Raw genomic sequence first — 18347 nt, 5'->3', positions numbered from 1 at the left:
ATGCCCATTTAGACATACCCACTGGAGACACTGTGTCAAAAGGGCCACTTCATGAGCTAATCGCTCTGTACCTTTCGCTAATGCAACAACTGTCTGGAAAATAGGTGTTGGCGAGCTTCCTTGATGACGAGAAATCCGGTCCTTAACAAGAGTTGTTTGCGAAAGGGCGTCAGTCGGGTTGTGTGGTATCTGGGAGACCCAAGGGTCGGCGTCGGCAGAGGGGGGACCAGTCGGTGTTGGAGTCCGTAACTTGATATCGAGCTTTGAAATGACCGCCTGCGGATCAAAGGGAATTAATTTACTATGGAATTGGCGTTTATCCATTGCTGTTCTTGAACACGTGGTAAATCTATTGAGAAAGGGAATGGTTTGGTTGTCGTGAGGGAGTTTGGAAAGGCATAGATAGTGGCCACGTTATCACTAAAAAAGTTACAATTTTAAGACTGTGTTATACCTTATTACCAAGGATCTAAAATCATTCATTTAAAAAGAGATTTGAATCTCGAGAAAAGGCTACCTTTGGTCGACTGTGCTGGGCGGCCCAGGCCTTCGGTAGATCTCATCTCCTGGGCTTCGGGAGGTTTCCCGGGAATGACAGACCACATTCCTTTCTCTATACCCGCTCTTGCAATCCCCTCCACAACCTCAGGGACGCCACGTAGTTCCCCCACCGGTATCGTCCTCAAAGGCTCCTCAGCGCCTCTATATCCCTGTCCCCCAGCCAGCATCGTGATCGTAGACTCCAGAAGACCGCTCACCTCCCACCTGATCCCCAGCTCATGCAAACCGTAGACCTTGAACAATATCTCGTCTTGTGCAGCCTGATAGTTAAACCCCATCTTGTTCCAGTATATTCTCATCGGAATCGTAGCATCAGGCGAATTTACGGCGATGACTCCAAGAGGAGGTTCCGCAGACGGTCTAGGAGGAGGGTTTAGGTGGGGATAGGTCCCCCCTTTCAAAGTTTTCCATTTCATGACCTGTTCCTGGGCGTTGCTCTCTGCTATCTTACTAATGTGAAGCCAGAGGACTGGAGAGAGATTCTTTCCTCGGTAGTCCTTTTCAAGTTCGATGAATGGGACATTTGTTACAGCAAATCTTGCATCGTTCTCGACCTTATACTTCGCTACACCCGCAAACTCTGGCTGTCTTAGTGTTGTGTCCCAGATTATCACAGCGTCTGGATTTATTTGAACAGCGATTTCTGTGAAATCGTTCTCGGTATTAAGGTTGGGTTGGCGGTATCTTGCGACGACATTCTCCGGGGTGTAGGCAAAATTGTATTTGTTCGTCCTGCTGCTTGAATATGCTGCTGATGAGGCACTTGATGAGACCGCTGATGCGGCTGCTGATGCCACAGGGGTCAAGTTATTCACTTTCTCTTCCCTATCTTTCTCTTCCCTAACAAACCCACGACTGGATGAACTTGATCCTCCCGCGCCTGTCCCTGCATCCATCCGCCCATCTGGATCGATCAAGTTAGCAGGATTACAGCGGACATACACATAGACATTGAGTCCACCCTGTACGCCGATGGGGTCGCAATTTATCCAACGAGCTACTGCTGAGCAATAATAACGCGCGCCATAGTAGTACAATCCGTTTTCACCATCTCGCTCTTTTCCCGTATACCCGTATCTTTTTGGCGCCCCAATTTGACTTCCGGCAGCTTGGTAGGATGTGGCTCCATAAGGTGTGTACTCTTCATAAGTGAGGGTTCGAGCCTGCTCATCTAACTCCAAGCACACGGATTGGAGGTGATTGTCTAGTTGATACCGAAAAAGCTGCTCTGGAATATGCGGCTCTTCTCCCACAGTTCGAGTCTCGATCATCGTGACGGTCCCACTCGCATCACTCACATGTAGCGTCTGGAGCTCGAGCTTGATGTCGCCTTTACCATTGAACCTTCTGAAGATTTCAACTCCCACATAAATTCGTTCCTTGATTCGACGAGGTGTTTCGCCTGGGCCCGCGTGACTTTCGGTCACTTTCCGGACTCGCTGTCCAGCAGAGTCGTAGACATACCATGTAGTCTCGGGGGTCCCATTTAGGCTGGTTGTCCTAGCCGTTGCGCAAAGTTGGTCTTTAAAGTCCCATTCCATCAACGGGAGATTAGGCATGGAAGTGATATTTCCGTGACGGGCAGCATTTCCTTCATATCTGTAATGCTCGGTGGCGGATCCAATCGAAGTGCGGCTGAGCCTGTTGCTAAACAAACCTGGCTCCAAAAGGCTCGGTTCATCATAGTTGTAATGCCGTGTCCACTAAAGAATCTCGTGTCAGCATTTCTGCAGAAGGACAATTGAATGTCTTAAAAGCCGTGATGGTCCACCAGGTACAGCATATCTTCCATTGATGAAAAGGAACTCCATTTGGCCGGTGGGAGAAACATTGTACCGCAGTTACCAATGAGAAATTCAAAAGGAAAGGGGGATTTCACATACACCCTGAGCATTAGACGAAGTATTCTGATGCTGCATCCAAACAAAATTCCCAACCTCATCATATTTGTAGCTTTCCAAGTACCTACTCATAGCCGTACCATCATTCCTATGATCAACAGGTTTGAACAACTCTCCAGGGGCAGTCGGTTTCTTCGCCAGACTAAGATGCTCACGACCTGTAGCTTCAATGAGTCTGTACAAAGCATCATATGTGTACTCATTACTGGGCTCGACCACGATATTCTTGTGGAATATTCGTTGCTGCGAATCATCGATGATTTTGGTAACGTTACCAACAGCATCAAAGGTATAATGAAGATTTTGGACATGGCCCCCAGCTCCAGGCCGAGAAGCTGATGGTTTTGGTTGATCATCTGGGAATTTTCTCTCGTCGCGACGAGTAAGAAGATGAATCAGGCGGAAGGTGTTCGGATCGTATGAGTATCGAGTCCTTGTCCCATTCCCATATTCGATGGAGGTTCGCTGAGCTTTTGCGTTGTATTCGGTGTTGCGAACAAAAGAAGTGTGGTTCTCGCTATCCCTGATTCGCCCAGCAAGACTCTGTAGATGGCCCGCCTCGTCGTACTTGTAGTATACCACAGAGTCGTCTGCACTCGTAAACTCTACACAGCGATTCAAAGCGTCGAATGTGCTCTGGCTGACATAGACTTCGTCTTCCATAGGCACTGGCCCATTCCAATCCAGAACGGTCTTGTAGTTCCGTGCAAGCTGACGGTCACTATAGAGCAGGTTGCCTTTGAAGTCGTATTCAGCTTGCTCGTGTATGCCAGCCTGATCATAAATCTTGACAACTCTGCCTCTGCCATTCACACATACCAATTCCTCTTTCTGGTTGCGTCCCGTCAGGCTTTCACCATAGATTACTTTCTGGATCATCATCTCGGAACCTTTCTCTCCTTGTTGGAGAAACGATGCTATTTTGCGGCCTAGCTCGTCACGCAAGGCGTGGAATCGGTTTCCTCGAGCATCCCAATGAATCAGGGACCCGCCGCCAATATCAAACATCGCCCATCGTTCCCCAGATTCGAGGTTGTTCTGGTTGATTGCAGATCCCACCATATTGTAAATGTATTTTTGAACAAGTCGACCTCTAGCATCTTTAATATGCTGAATGTTGCCCTGAATGTCCAACCGACTGCGTGTGGTGTATTTGCCATACTCTCCATTGTCCGCAATAGAGAGAAAAGGACGACCAAGAACATCCAAATGTATGATAGCGGGTGTATTGGCATGTTTTGCTGATTTCTGGGCTGCTACCTTTTCATCTCGGCCCAGTTGTCCGGATATTCGCTGTTCGTACCAGGTGGGCAGGTAGTAGTCGTCTGGGAGAAGTTTGACGAATTGGCCGGTATCTGGGTCGGTCTTGGGATTCATGAGTACTGTATCGTTGGAATCGTAGGTTGTTGACATCCAGTTGTCGAAGACAGACTTGGTCCAAGTATGGTTAGGACCTATCTGCGCAATGACTCGATCCACGGCATCGTATATTAATATTGAACTCACGCCCACTTTTTGATCGGAGATGTACTCATGTGATGTATCGAAGAAAGGTTCAAATTGCCGCACGGGATTGCCTTTGTTGTTGACAATTGTCCAGCCACTCGTGATCCAATTGGGCAAGCCATCCTTTGGTTTGGCCTGTGCCTTTGCTTGAATGGTGCAACTCATCCCATCGAAATATGAGAAACCGATTTGGGTCTTGACTTTGCCTGGTGTTAGATCACTTGCGTGTGTTTCTCGGGCTATTGTGGCATGGAAAATGGGCTTCTTCTTCGCAACTTCAGGCTCTTTCCAGTATCGGTCCACGTTGTAAACAGTGCGAGTTGTGGCATTTCCCAGTAAGGATTCTCGCAGTGGTCCATGGGGATCGAGAAAGAATTGCTCTACTTCCTCGGACGTGGCTTGGCGGAAGAGATCCAGCGAGTCGCCTACATCTTCTCCTTCCTTGCCCATCACTGCCGTAGCGACGACATAGCCAAGCTCATCAAACGCACACTGGGTCCGGTTTCCATTCGGATCCACAGCAAGATATGGCTGCAGCACGCGATAGTCGTGAGAGCTCTTGCCCACATTGTGGAGAGCGTCGATACTCTCCGTTGGCAAGAGGTCAAACTGGTCATACACGACTCTAGACTGGTTTCCAAAAGGATCCACGAAGCGTCGTGTCAAGAAGAAATGCCTTCTTGCCTCGGCTAACTCTTGTTCTGGCGAAACGCGATCGAAGTGGAAGTAAGATCTTCCAGATGGAACCCACCAGTTGCCATCAGAATCGAGATCCACATGGCCGCCTCCCTTCCTTCCCAGGACCTCGTTGATATTGGGTATCAATATTTCATTCGCAGCTTCTGGAAAGTCCGGATTGGGCCTTTGGTATGTCTCCAGAAGTCCGGGGGTAAATACTTGGGTGTAGCCTTCTCCCGGAAACGCCATGCTCTCGAGCACTCCGGGTGGGAGAAGGTGTGTCAAATCATCACTGCGGAGCAGGTTACGTGATCTACCAAGAAGCCTCTTCTGTTTTCTCCCATTTGGAAGCTCCTCGTAGGGAATCACCGGAAGGTGAGCAAGGTCATGCTTGGAGAATTGAGATAGCCCAAAGCGGTCGACGAGATCGTTCTCATACCCATAAAGTTGATATGACCGTGATTCGTACGGTATGGGGAGTCGATAACAATTGGCATCGTCGATATTATTGGTGACAAAACTTTCGGAGTAAGAGACGAGAAGTTGTTCTTGACATTTGCGATCTTCTGCTTCGGGGAGTGGACTTGAGTGGCGGCCGTACGCGATTTGGACAGACTTCAGCGAATTTCCGTATTTGTCAATCTCAATGACAAGACCATGTTGAATCCGAGGGTCGCTGAGATTCCTTTCGAAGCTAAGGTGCATGGTTTCTCTGGGCACGACATCAAGGATCCCATGGCCGTGGACGTCTTCTGGCTGGAGCGCCCGAACTGTGTAGTTGCTCTCGGAAACAGTATATGGGATTCCTGCCTTGGGACTCTTGTCGTCAGAATACACTTCACTTCTGAGCAAGTGACCTTTCAGGGCTCGACACGCTTCCCTCGCCATATTGAGGTTGAGACCAGATGGGATAACCGAATCCTCCAGGAGCGTTGTTGCTAGCCCATTTGCGCTTTCGTGCGACTCGGGAACCTCAAAGTAGTCCAATGCAAGGAGCGAGCTACCCTCGCCGAGGAAGTTTCCCGTGCTGAACCAAGATTTGGTATGCACTGGGGGAGAGTTCCATTTCCGGTCAAGATTGGTTGCGGACGCCGAGGAAGATTCGTCATAGTCTTCAGTGTCCCATTGTTCTACCATCGCAAAGCCACGGAATTCTCGTTCAAGGCCATCAAAGAATCCATGGTGGTAGGCATAGCGAGTTGCAAAGCGGTTGCCGCTGATGCGTTCGAATGTCTCTACTTTCTCTACACACTGTACTGGAAATGGGAGAGTTGTGATCCATTGTCTGCCTGCTTGCTTGTCATCGAGGTAGAACTTGGTCGATGGTGCGTAATGGATTCGTGTCTCAGCTCCGAGATTATTCTTTTGACTGATGAGTAGATGTGGCTTGCCTCGTGTGAGATCAATGTACTTCATCGATATTTGAGAATGGCCAGGAAGCTTCGAGGACCAGACAATACAGGTAGTGCCATTTCCAAGGATATCTATGGTGTCAACCGTTGAGAATCTATCGACTGAAATAACATGGGATAGCCGCTTTCGATGCGAGAAGGCATTTCCGGAATTATTGAGGTAGAGATCAATACCACCTGGACTGATGTAGAGAAGATCAGCTGTCCCGGAGCCGTCAATGTCAGCGACATGCAGGAAATTAGGGTTGTAAGAGCCCTCATTATCGAACCACGGACTGTTATCTAATGTGACTTTCGCTCCGAAGTGTCCGTATCCAGTATTAGGCCAGTAGCAGACTTCACCACTCCGGATTCGTACCAAGTCAGTCAAGCCGTCACCACTCATGTCTGCCAGATGGATTGTTTGCTCGAAATCTCCCAGGAGAAGACGGGGTCCTTTCTCTTCATCCAGGGCTTGGAATGTTCGATTTGGCTCACCGAAACCATCTTCGCCTAATGAGGGGTAGTAGACGAAGGCGTTGTCCTCCGTGATGAAGATATCAGCGAGCCCATCACCTGTAACATCAACAAACACCGTACGTTGATCGAAACGAATATTAGGACGGGCCTTGAACTCTTGAAATGGGGCCCATCCTCGATCGGGCAGAACTTTCCGGCTGAAAAAGCCCCACGCGGAATCATCCATCTCCACCAAATCCAACAAGCCATCCCCTTGAATGTCCGAGAAGTGAGCTCGACCGGCCGCCAATGTCATCGGCGGCTTTGAAAATACCTCTTCCAATGGTCCAAAAGCCGGGGCTACGGAGCCGTCTTCGTTGTCGATTGATGTGTTGTTTGCGCTCTGATTTCGTTTATAGAACCAGCCTCTGCCTTGTTCAACCAGGACCCCTGACAGACCTTCTCCATCAAGATCAGCCCACTGGTGTGAGTATCCATCCACGCCAGAAGGCATATTTTGAGCGCTGATTGGGTCGATGTCTTGGGCGGAAAGCTCTGTGAGCACCTCATCTTTCGGGAAGGTTGAGTACTCGAAATCCACAGGAGGCAGACTTTTGCTACAGAACTTTTCACCATCAAACATGTAGCTGGTTTGGGTTGCGCTCTTGAGATATGTGATGGAGTCTTCTTCGGCGTATTTGAACTTAGTGGACGAGACGAGGTAGTGGTCTCTCGAAAGTTCGGTGGGGAAGTTGTGGAACATGAGAATCCTCTCGCACAGTCTATATGTACGGATTTCGAATCCAGAACGATAAGAGGAGAAGGGGTCTTTTCGACAAGACCATGGCCTGTTGTCGTCAAATTTGGGACTTTTTTCATCAAATTCGCCGTAGTCTAGAACCACGGTAAACATCCAATCATCTGTGGGGTTCTGGAAGGCAGACAAAGAATGCCAGGTTTCTGGATTACGGTTAGGCGTCTTGTTGCCATATTTTATCGTCTTCAGATATCGATTTGAAGAACGGGATTTCTCGGTTCGATTCCTTTCGTTTGTTGCACTAGCAGAAATACCGGTGGAGTCCTCTTCCTTGTACTCGTAGATGACTGCATTACCGGACATGTCATATTGCTCAGAAAGTAGCCAAGAGAAAATTCGACGGTTTTGATTGGGGCCCTGGTTTGGATCAAAGAGCTGAGAGTTTGGTGTTGCTCCATAAACGCTGGTTGTGCTATCCGGAGACGTAACTCGCCAGTGAACATGTCCCGGATCGGCAATGCTTGTCCATTTTTCGATACGGATGAATGAGCCTTCAATGCGGGGAGAGTATCGCCGAATCGTATATCCATTTCGCGACTCCTCGTACAAAATTGGCTGCCCTGTGTTTTTGTCGTAAAGGACGCCGTTTTGCTCATCTTTTCTTAAAAGAGGGACTAGATCTTCGATGCCACCAAGGAGAAAGACATCTGAGTCTTCATAGTCGTTGTATTGCGGCAGACCCTTCGAAGTCTTCCTAGCAATGCTCGTTTCTGAGAGACTCCAACCCAAGCCGAAAGGACTGTTTCCATTCCCGGAACTGTAATTTAGAGAAAGAGCTGGGCCCAATCCTCCCCGGCTGGGACTTGTTCGGATTGGAATGGCTGAGCTTCCTGTACCGTCTGCAGGATTGACGTTGAATTTCTCTCCCATTCCTCCTATGGAACCCCCTCCCTTTGGAAGGGAAATTGACGGCAACGGTGATGTAGCGCCCGTTGCAGGATTAGAAGCTTGTCCAGAGCTAGACTGGCCCGGATCGGTGGTATTTGAGGCCGGACGAATGTCTACAGGAGCAGCGCCATGGTGGGCTCCTGAGTGGGGTGACATAGTTACATACGTGCAAAAGAGTTTGGTCTGGGATTGGAGTTCAGGTTGTCTTTGAAATTCGAAAAGTGGTAGGGTCTGGAATGGTATATAGAAGCCAAATAGTTGAATACTCTCACTGGATCATCTGATTGATCGACAAAGGGGAATTGCAGGGAGATTCAGCGCGACTTGGAAGTTTGTCGATGAGGTTCTCGCCAGTGAAAATGCTGTAAGACACGGGTTTCGATCGGAGCGTCTCTATCCTCTCGATTCTGCCAACATTCTGTCGAGCGAACTCCCGCAGAAGCTGAGCATATCTCCATTGGACAATTGCCGAGTTGTTGCAGTCGGACTGCTGTGAGTTTTGACCGAAGTAGTATTGAGGCGCTTTTTGTGGCGTTGGACGCAGCTGAAAAACGTGTGGCGTCCGCTTCCGTGAAACATAATCTTTCTAGCTGGCTGCAAGTCTGCAGAGCACTGCAGTATTGAAACTCTGCTTCTGACCACTGGGCACACTGGATGGAGACGGGGTGACGAGATCAGCACACTGCGGGGGAAGATGCAGCTCAACCCGCTCCCATTGGGCTGAGCTGAGAAACTTGAGCTGCTGATGAGGACCGAAGGAGAATGCCGCTATCAGCTTCTGCAATTGCCTGACAGGAACGTAATCGAGCGGCTGGCTAACTCCGAACCTACGGTGTTGCAATAAACCACGCAATGGACGTAATAGAACACGCGCGAAGTTGAATGGAAGGTGTGAGGTTGGCAGCCAGCTCCTTTTCACCGCAATCCTACCTACCCCGCTGTGGCTGTCAGATCACGTATGTAGGGCTCTTATTAATTCGAATAAAATCGAATTATTAATAAGTTCAATTCGAGCAAAAAATTAAATATTCGATTAAATATTCGATTTAATTAAACTTTAGTTTTATATAACGTAAAAAAAATAAAATCTATTTAGCTTAATTAGCTTAATATTTTTTTTCTTTATATATAAAATCTTTTATTAATTATTAATTATTATATTAAAATTTTGCTTTAATTTCTAAAATACGAATTTAATATCTTAAAATAATATAAATAAAGTTTCTAAAATTTATTTTATATAAGAAAATATTAAATAAATAAATATATTTCTTTAATATTTAATTTATTATTTCTTAATATATTAGGGAAAAAAAAGAGATAATTATTATTAATTATATTTCTTTATAAGTTTTGGAATTTACTTAAAACTCAAATAATTTTTTTTAAATTTATAAAATATAAAAATATAAAAGCAATTTTAAATTATTTTATAATTATAATTTATGAGATTTATTAATATTTATTTTACTAAAACTAGCTATTTTTATAAAGAAATTATATATTATAGCTATTAAAAACTTTTAAGCTTTCTTTTAAATAGTTTTAATTTCTAATAATATTTATATTTATTATTTATATAAAATAATATTTTATATTTATAATTATTATTTGAATTTAATATCTTTTTTATAATTCATTTATAAAATTTAAAGAAAAATAAAGTTTAATTAATTATATAACTAATATAAATAACTTAATTATAAAAATACTTATAGCTTATTTAATAAAATTAAATAATTTAATTAAAATAAAATTATAATATTAAAGACTATTAGAAATCTTATTATTTATAAATTATTATATTTTAAATAAATTATATTTTATAATATATTTAAATATTATTAATATTAATATTTAATAAAATTATATCTTTATTATATTAAAAATAGCTTTTAAATATTATATTATAATTATAAATTGAAAATTATAAAAAGCTATTATATTATATATTTTATATATATTTTTTATTTTTTATTATTTTCTAAATTTTTATTTAAAGCTAAATAAAAAAAATATATAAATTATAATAAAACTCTAATTATAATAACTAAAAGAAAGCTAAAAACCTTTAAAAAATATTATATTATAATAAATATATATATATATATTAAATTATATATATTTTTAATTTATAAATTTAAAACAAATTATAAAATAGTTTTTTATATTAATAACTTTTTTTAAAAAGAAATATTTATTAGCTTAAATAATAATTATTTAATTAGCTATTTAATAAAAGAAATTCGAATTAAATATTAAAAATAAATTAGGTTTAAAAATAAACTTTTTATAAAAATATAACTTATTTATAATAAATAATAAATAATATTTTATAAATTATTTCTATTTTTAATAAAAGTTTTTTTTTAATAAATATTAAAATTATTTTAAGGCTTTATTAAATAATAATAAATTTAAATAGATTTAAATTAAAACTATTTATTTAATTTATATTTTTAATTATATATTTTAATATAAAAATTAAATAATTATAATAACTATTTTATTTATTTAATTTCTATATTTTTTTAAAATATTTAATTATAATTTTAATAATATTTTATTAAAAGAAATTTATATTATACTTTTATTATTATATATATATATATATTTTTTTTTAGTTTTTTAAAAATTTATTTATAAAAAAGAATTAAAAAAGGCTTTTTATATAATTTATATTTTATTTTTTTAAAGAATTTAAGAAAATTATAATTATATAATAATAGAAATATTAATTTAATTTAAAAAATACTTTAACTAATTTTAATTTTAATTTTAATTTTTTTAATTATTATTAATATAATTTTTTTTTTTAGGAATTATATATATAATTATAAAATATAAAATATAAAATATAAGTAATAAAATATAAAATATAAGATATAATTATATAATTTTATATTTTATAAATAACTTAATTAGTAAATTAGACTTTATTAGATTTAATAAATTTAAAAATTATATATTAATATTATAATATTATAATTTCTATTTCTAAAAAATAACTTTACTAATTTAATATAACTAGTATTTTATATTTATATAATAATATTATATATTACTAGTAAACTAATACTAATTAGTTAGTATTTATAAATTAAAGAAAGATTTAGCTAATTAAAAAAGTATTTAATAGCCTAAAATAAATAATTTATTTCTAGTTAAAAAAGAAAACTATTATTAATTTCAGAAAAGTATTTAATAATCTAAAGAAAAAATATTAGTATTTATTAATTAATAAATAATTATTTATTTAATTACTTATTTATTTATTTAATTTCTATAATTTTTTAAAACTAATTTCTTTTAGTTTTAAGACTATTTTCTTAAAAACTATTTCTTCTATTTATATAATACTTATATTTATAAAACTCTTTTTTTAAAATATATATTTTATATATAATTTTAAAGCTTTTTAATTATAACTTAAATTTTTTTCATTAAATTTAATATTTCTCGTTTATTAATATAAGTAAGTAATTAATTAATTATAATACCTAATTAATTAATAAAAAGAAATTATAATTCGGGTTTTATAATAGATTTTAATTAATTAATTAGGATTTTAATTATCTAATTAAATAATATTAAGGTTTTAGAAATAGTAAAAGTAATATATATTAATATATTTTATCTAAATTAAGTTTTATTATATATATCTTCTATTTTATTTAAATACTTTTATAATTATTCTAATATTTTTTAATATTTTTATATTTATTTATTTATTTAATTTCTTTTTTCTAGTTTTATTCTAATATATTTATTTAATAGCTATTCTTTTCTTTATTCTTTTAAATACTTTTCTAGTCTTTTAAATTAATAAAATTAAATCCCGATTATTTTCCTTTATTATTATTTTAGAAAAAATAATTTTGTTTTTTTTATAAGCTATACTAATAATAGGCAAATTAGAATAAATTAATTATAAAATAACTTTATTAAAAGTATTATATAACTAGAATATTAGAAGCTTATTATATTTAATAATTAATTAGTAACTTTATTTTTAATTAGCTTTAGCTAAAAATATATTTTTATAAATTATATATTTTCAAAATCTTTTTTAGAATTCTTATTAGAATTCGAGCTATTTCTATACTAAATTAATATTACTTTAAAATCTATAGAATTATAATTTTCTAAATATTATATTTAAAAGCTTTAATATTAGCTTTCTTTATTATTTTCTTTTATTATTTCTTTATATATTTTATAATTCTTTTAGTTAGTTTAAATAAAATTATTTCTTTTACTATTTTGTTTTATTTTATTTTCTTATTAATAAATAAGCTATTTTCTTTCTTTTTTCTTTTTTTTAAAAATATTATTTTTATTAATATTAATTTCTTTTTCTTTTAAAACTATATATATATAATAAATACTTTCTTTATAATTTAGGAAATTAGTAAATAGCTTTTATTTAAACTAGACTTTATAAAATATAGCTATAATATTAATTATATTTAAGATTAAATACTAATATTTACTTATATAGCCTATAATTATTCTTAAAAATTTAATTAATAATTTTAATAAAATTTTGAAATTAGAAATAATAAATTTATTTATAAATATTTTTTATTTTTTATTTTTATAAATTTTAATTATTTTTTCTTTAAATTTACTTCTATTATTATAGGCTAAAATAATAATATATTTATTATTATTTAATTATTTAATAAGCTTATTTATAGCTTTATTTATAATTTTAGTTTTAAGTTTATAATTTTAAATAAACTTAGAAAAATAATATTTTAATTATTAAATTTATATATATTTTTTATTTAAATTATATTATAATAATATTAATAAATAATATAAATAAAAATTATAATTTTTATAATTTTTATAAAAATCGCGAAAATTATAAAGATTATAAAAAAAGCTTAAAAAAATATAAAATATAAAAAAAACTAAAACAAAAATAAATTATATAATTTAGAAAATACTTATATAAAAATCTATTAAATCCGGAATTATATATTAGCTAGAAAAAATAAAATTAAATAAATATTATTTTTATATTATAATAAATATAATTATTATAAAATAAGCTATAATAAAAACATTTTATATATTTAAATATAATATTAAAAGTTATTATATAATTAATATAAAAATTAGTAGTTTTAAAGAAATATTTATTTATATATATTAATTTCTTATAAATAATAATTAAAATTTTAAAAATATTATTATAATAAAAAATATATTAAATTAGAAAAATCTTATTATAATAAATATTATAATACTTTTTATAATATATTTAATTATTCTAAAGCTTATATAAATAGAATTTATATTTAATATTAGTTTAATAATATTTCTTTATTTTAGTTTTATTAGAAAATAAAATATTAGAATTTTAAAACTATTATCTAATATTTATATATTTTTTAGTAATAAGAATTTTCTTATTATTTCTCTTAATAAGCTTTTTAGTTATTAGAAAAAATAAAAACTAAATATTAAATAAATAAATTTTTGAAATAATAATATTAAAATAATATTTTATTTACTTATAAATATATTAATAAAATATATATAAAATTAGAAATAAATAAAGAATTAAAAGAAATATATTAGAAATAAAATAATTAATTAATTAAAAAATATAAAAATTAATAATTATATAATATAAAAATAATTAGAAATAATAAAATATAAATAATAAATAATAATTATATAATCTTATATTATATAAATAACTTAACTAGTAAACTAGATTCTTTTAGGTTTAATAAATTTAGAAATTATATATTAATATTATAATATTATAATTCCTATTTCTAAATAATAATTTTACTAATTTTATAAAATAATATTTTATAATTATATAATAGTATTATATATTACTAGTAAACTAATACTAATTAGTTAATATTTATAAATTAGAAATAAAATAATTATATTAAAAAAAGTATTTAATAGCCTTTAGTAATATTAATCTAGCTATATTAAAAAAGGGAATTATTTATTAATTCTATAAAAAAGTATCTAATAGCCTAAAAAAAATTCTAGTTCTTACTAATTAATAAATAAATAATTATTTATTTATTTATTTATTTAACTTTTATTATTTTTTAAAACTAATTTCTTTTATTTCTAAAATTATTTTTTTAGAAACTATTTTTTTTATTTATATAATATTTATATTTATAAAATTCTTTTTCTAAAATATATATTTTATATATATTTTTAAAGCTTTTTAATTATTACTTTAATTTTATTATTAAATTAAGTTCTTTAAACTTTAGATTTTTTCGGAATTATAATATTTTATTTTCTAAATTTCTTATTATAAATAAAATACTTAAAAGCAAAATATTTATTTTAATATTCTTAATATTTTAATAAGATATTTAAATTAGATATCTAGTATTTAAATTAGATATCTAATATTTAAACTAGATATCTAGATACTTTTATTATTAAACTTTTTTTATAAATTTATTATAAATTACTTTATTCTCGAATTTCTTTTATTATAAATTATATATATATATATATTAGAAAGAGTTTAGTTTTAAAGATTTAGAATAATAAATCTTTAGAATAAATATAAGTAAATAAAGAAATAAAAGAATAGTATTAACCTAGCTAATTCTAATTATAAAGAAATCCTGAATTATTTTAATATTAGATTATTCTAATATAAAATAAAAAAGTTAATTAATAAGAATTTCTAGATATTATTTAAAAACTTTTTTAGTAATTTCGATTTTAAAATATTTAATTAACTAGATTAATATATATTATATTAATTATAAGCTATTTTATAATATAATAATATTTATATTAAATATAATTATAATTACTTTATTATTATATAGTCTTTAGTTAATACAATTTAAAAAGAAAAATAATATATCTAAATTATTAATAATATTATTATTATTAAATAAAACTTTAAAATAGGCCTTATTATTTTATTATATATATTCCTAAATAATAATATTATAAGAAATTAATATATTAAACTAATTATTATTTATATTTCTTTATTATTTATTATTCTTTTATTATTTATAATTACTTTTATTAGTATTAGACTATAAAAAGCTAAAACTAATAATTTTTTATTATTTCTATTATTTTTAAATAGCTTTTTAGCTAGCTTTTTTATTATAAAACTAATTAAAAAAATAATAAAAATATATATTAAAATATAGAAATATAATAGAACTAATAATAGTTTTAATTAAAACCTTTTTTTTTTAGTATTTACTAATATATAAAGCTTTTATAAGAAATATTAATAAAAGCTTTTCTTATTATATTAAAGAAAATAGTATTAGATTACTTTTATAATAACTAGTTCTCTTAATATATATATAAAAAGGCTTATATAAATATTTATAGCTTTTTTAAAAGCCTTAGTTTCTAATATTAAAACTTAGATAAATAAAATATTATTATAATAGTAATTATAATAATTTAATATTATAAAAAAAAAATATTTAAACTTATCTAGTTACTAATTAGTAACTTATATAAATTATAATATAAACTAATACTTATTTTATAAAATATCGAATTCTTATATAATAAAATTATTATTTTTTATTAAAATATATTAGTATATTAATATATAGTTTCGGATTCTCTTTCTAATTTTAATTAATTTATTAATAAGTTCTAATTATTTATTATTACTTATAAAAAGAAATAATAAATTAATACTAAAATTCTTTTTATTAATTAATAATATTATTCTTAAAATTCTTTAAGTTATTATTTATCCGGAAATTATTAATATAGATCTAGTTATAACTTTAGAATTTATAATAACTATTTTAAGTTCTATAATTATAATAATTATATTTCGAAATTATATTTTATATATAAGAAATTTAAATACTATTTATAGAAATATATATTAGAGAAATAAAAAACTAAGAAAATATAATTCAAGAATAGAAATATTTACTAATTTAGATTTCGAAATTCCTATAACTTTAATAAATACTTTAATAATATCTATATATAATATATTACTAAAATTAAAAAAAAAAGAAAATAAATTAGAAAATAATATTTTTAAAGCTTTATTAATAAAATTAAAAAAATAAAAATATTATTTAAATTTCTATTTTATTTTTATTAAAAGAGTTTTAGTTATTTTTATTACTTTTATTTCTATTTCTTTTATAACTAATATTTTTATAAATAATTTTATTTTTATTTTTTTTATATATTAAATAATAAATAAAAACTATATTTTAAAACTTATTAAATAAATAAAAAATATTTAAATATTAATAATTAATAATATATTAAAATATAATATTTATTACTTTTATAAAATTATAATTAATAATAGAGCTTTTAGATTCTTAACTAATTTTAAGTTTTATAATATATTAATAATAATATCTAATTTAATAAAACTTTTAAAAATTAAATTAATATTTATTTTAATATTTAATTTATATTTTTTATTAGATTTATAATAATAAAAATACTAATTAGATAAATATAATTTTATATTATATTTATAAAAATTTTATTTCTATTTAGCTTAATTAATATAAATAAGCTAGGAATTTAATTTAATAATTTTACTAATTATTTTATTATTTTTACTAAATACTTTATATTTATAATATAATATTTTAAGTACTTTTTCTTATTTTAAAATATTATATTATAAAGCTTTATTTTCGAATTCTTTATTTATAATTTTTACTTTTTTATAAAAATTAAATTATAATATTTATATTATTATTTTAATTAATTATTTATTTATTAATAAACTCCGAAATATACTAGAATAAATAAGCTATAATATTAATATAAAAGCTTTTAAATATTTTATAAAATATTATAAATAATATTAGAAATTCGAATAATTATTAAAATAATTTAAATTTAATTTAAAAAATAGTATTAGTTTTAATTATTTTATTATTATTAAAAAGATTTATATTTTTAGTAAATTTATATTTTATATTATTAATAAAAGTCCTTAATATTAAATTAGTTAATAGTTTTAAAATATTAATATTTTATATATTTGAAATATTTTAAAATAATATTAAATTAATATTTATTTAGATTTTTTTAATTAAATTATAATAAATACTAGAAAATAGTTTATTAATAAGAAGTTTATTTAACTTATAAATATTATAGAAATTAAAATTAAAATTATTTTTTATAAAAGTTTATAATTTTATTAAAATTATAAAATACTATTATAATTTAATATATTATTATAATTAAAATTAATAAAAATACTATATTTTAAATAGCTTTTAAAACTATTAATAATTCTATAAAACCTAATAATATTATTTTAAATTTTTTAATTTATAATATTTTATTATTAATTATATTATAATAATTAGTAATATTTAAAAAAGTAATAATAGAAATTTAAAAGCTTTAAACTAGATATTAGATTATAAATATTCTAAATACCTAAAATAGTTCTAATATTATTAATATTTATAAACTTTTTTTTAAATTCGAATATTTTTATATAATATAAAAAAAAATTAATTAATTTAATAATTAAAATAAATTATATAAGCTAGTAGCTATTAATAAAAAGAAATATATATTAGCTTTATTATATAATAATATTATTTTCTATTTAATTTTAAATATTAAAATTACTAGTTTTTTTAAAAAGAATATATATTTAAAATTATTTCTAGATTTTAAATATTTAAAAAAAAAAATATAGAAAAAAAGTTTAAGAAATTAAAACTAGTTATCTAAACTTATAATAATATTAAAAATATATAATAATAAGAAATATATAATATTAATATAATTATTTATTATTTAATATATTAGTTAGAGAATTATTTTTAGTATTATTATAATAATAATAAATATTATAAAATTATATTTAATTATAATTTTTATATTAATTTATATTATAAGCTTATTAAAAAGCTAAATCTAAAAAATAATTCTATTTTAAAAGTTATAAAACTATTATATAATATATTAGAAACTAGAAATTATTAATTTGAAATCTATTATTTCTATTATATTAATAAGCTTTTTATAAAATAATTGATTTATAACTTTTAGTTTTTTTTAAAAAATAACTTTTCGAAATTATTAGTTTTTAAACTAATAATACTTTATTTATTAAAACTAATAATATTATAAAAATAAAATAAT

General features: G+C 28.9%; 1 protein-coding gene across 1 annotated transcript; it reads right to left on the bottom strand.

The window, feature by feature from the left end:
• Positions 1-479: 479 nt before the first annotated feature.
• Positions 480-8357, bottom strand: K444DRAFT_664883 (SpvB-domain-containing protein; the record flags this gene model as incomplete). Its single annotated transcript, XM_024887018.1, has 2 exons — positions 480-2264; positions 2445-8357. 2 exons carry the CDS (start codon positions 8355-8357, stop codon positions 480-482), a joined length of 7698 nt encoding a protein of 2565 aa, XP_024734907.1.
• Positions 8358-18347: the final 9990 nt, after the last annotated feature.

This window comes from Hyaloscypha bicolor (assembly GCF_002865645.1).
Source record: "Hyaloscypha bicolor E unplaced genomic scaffold K444scaffold_108, whole genome shotgun sequence".
NCBI lineage: Eukaryota > Fungi > Ascomycota > Leotiomycetes > Helotiales > Hyaloscyphaceae > Hyaloscypha > Hyaloscypha bicolor.
Note: the sequence above shows the minus strand (reverse complement) of the source record. Positions and strands in the feature narration are given on the sequence as shown.